The 1,444-nt window shown below is 67.5% G+C and overlaps 1 protein-coding gene across 1 annotated transcript in view; it reads left to right on the top strand.

Annotated features, from left to right (window-relative positions):
* Window positions 1–304: 304 nt before the first annotated feature.
* Window positions 305–1,444, top strand: part of ACSF3 (acyl-CoA synthetase family member 3) — a 38,049-nt gene continuing 36,909 nt past the window's right edge. Inside the window, exon 1 of the mRNA XM_029926085.1 lies at window positions 305–997. Coding sequence (XP_029781945.1) covers window positions 317–997 — 681 coding nt within the window. The 5' untranslated portion in view covers window positions 305–316. The remainder of the gene's footprint in view (window positions 998–1,444) is intronic.

Here is a 1,444-nt window from a genome sequence, read left to right as displayed (position 1 = left end):
GGGGAGGGATGGCTGGGGTGGGAGGGCTCAGGCTGGGGGGATGGGGGAGGGATGCCTGGGGGAGGCTTGGCTGGGGGGCTTGTTTTAACAACCATATGTTTTGAAGTCCTTTAATGAGAGCAGATACGAAGCTGGATCGCAGGTGGTGGGTCTGAGGGTGGCGGGCCTGACTCGGGCTGTTACCTGGTGCCCCGAGGCAGCCGGCGCCATCTGGCTGGGCACTTCCCCCCCAGCTCTGGCCAGTGGGGACTGGTCTGGCGACGCTAACCTGTGGGCCCCCCTCTCTTCTGGCCCCGCTGCAGGTAAACCTGCTCGGATGTTAGTGGGTGCGATGCAGCCCTGCCTGGCCATGGCCTTCCGGCGCCTGCTCCTGGCCGCGGCCTCCCAGCGGCCGGCCCCCTGCAGATGCGGAGGAGGGAGGCCCCTGCACACGGCCCTGGTGGCCTGTTCCGACAGGAGTGCCCCCGTGTTTGCCCGGGCCCTGGCCTTTGGGGATAGGATCGCCCTCGTGGACCAGCACGGCAGCCACACGTACAAGGACCTTTACTGCCACAGCCTCCGCCTGTCCCGGGAGGTGTGCCAGCTCCTGGCGCGGCCCAGCGGGGACCTGCAGGAGGAGAGGGTCTCCTTCTTGTGCTCCAATGACGTGTCCTACGTGGTGGCGCAGTGGGCCTCGTGGATGAGCGGGGGCGTCGCAGTCCCTCTGTACAGGAAGCACCCCCAGGCCGAGCTGGAGTACGTCATCCGGGACTCCCGGAGCGCTGCGGTCCTCGCCGGCCAGGAGCACGTGGAGCTGCTGGGGCCGGTGGCCCGGAGGCTGGGGGTCCCGCTGCTGCCCCTCCCGCCCACGGTCTACGGTGCGGCAGCCGAGGTGCCAGGGGAGTGGGGGGTGCCGGAGCGGGACTGGAGAGACCGCGGCGCCATGATCATCTACACCAGCGGGACCACGGGGAGGCCCAAGGGCGTCCTGAGCACTCATCACAACGTCAGGGCCATGGTGAGTGTTTCCGAGCCAACTGCTCGGCCCCGAGGTCAGTCCCGCCTTCCTTCCCTTTCCTGTGGGGCCTCTCCCGGCTGCCTCTGTCAGACCAGCCCTGCCGGGGGCACGCGGCAGATGTGCCCACCACCTCTGCCAACTCGTGGGGGGTGGCTCCGGGAAAGGGTGGGGGCTCCCTCAGGTGTAGAGGGACATAGCGGCCCACGGAGGGGCTCCACGGGGCCGCGCAGCAAGTCCAAGACAGAACGGGCCCCTGGACATGACGTCCAGGGGCTTCAGGACGAGCAGCTCAAACCAAATGTTCAAGACGTGTGAGCAGCTCCTAAGATGAGGCTTCTCGGGGAGGCCTGAGGAAGTCGCGATCCCCATGTCTTGGGTGTTACTTTTGTGTTCTGTGGCCTCGGCCTCTCTGCCAAACTTCCCCCCACCCCACCCCGGCCGCTTCAT

Source organism: Suricata suricatta, chromosome 16 (assembly GCF_006229205.1).
Source record: "Suricata suricatta isolate VVHF042 chromosome 16, meerkat_22Aug2017_6uvM2_HiC, whole genome shotgun sequence".
In the NCBI taxonomy this organism is placed as follows: domain Eukaryota; kingdom Metazoa; phylum Chordata; class Mammalia; order Carnivora; family Herpestidae; genus Suricata; species Suricata suricatta.
The sequence above is the reverse complement of the archived record's forward strand: the minus strand, read 5'-3'. Positions and strand labels throughout refer to the sequence as shown.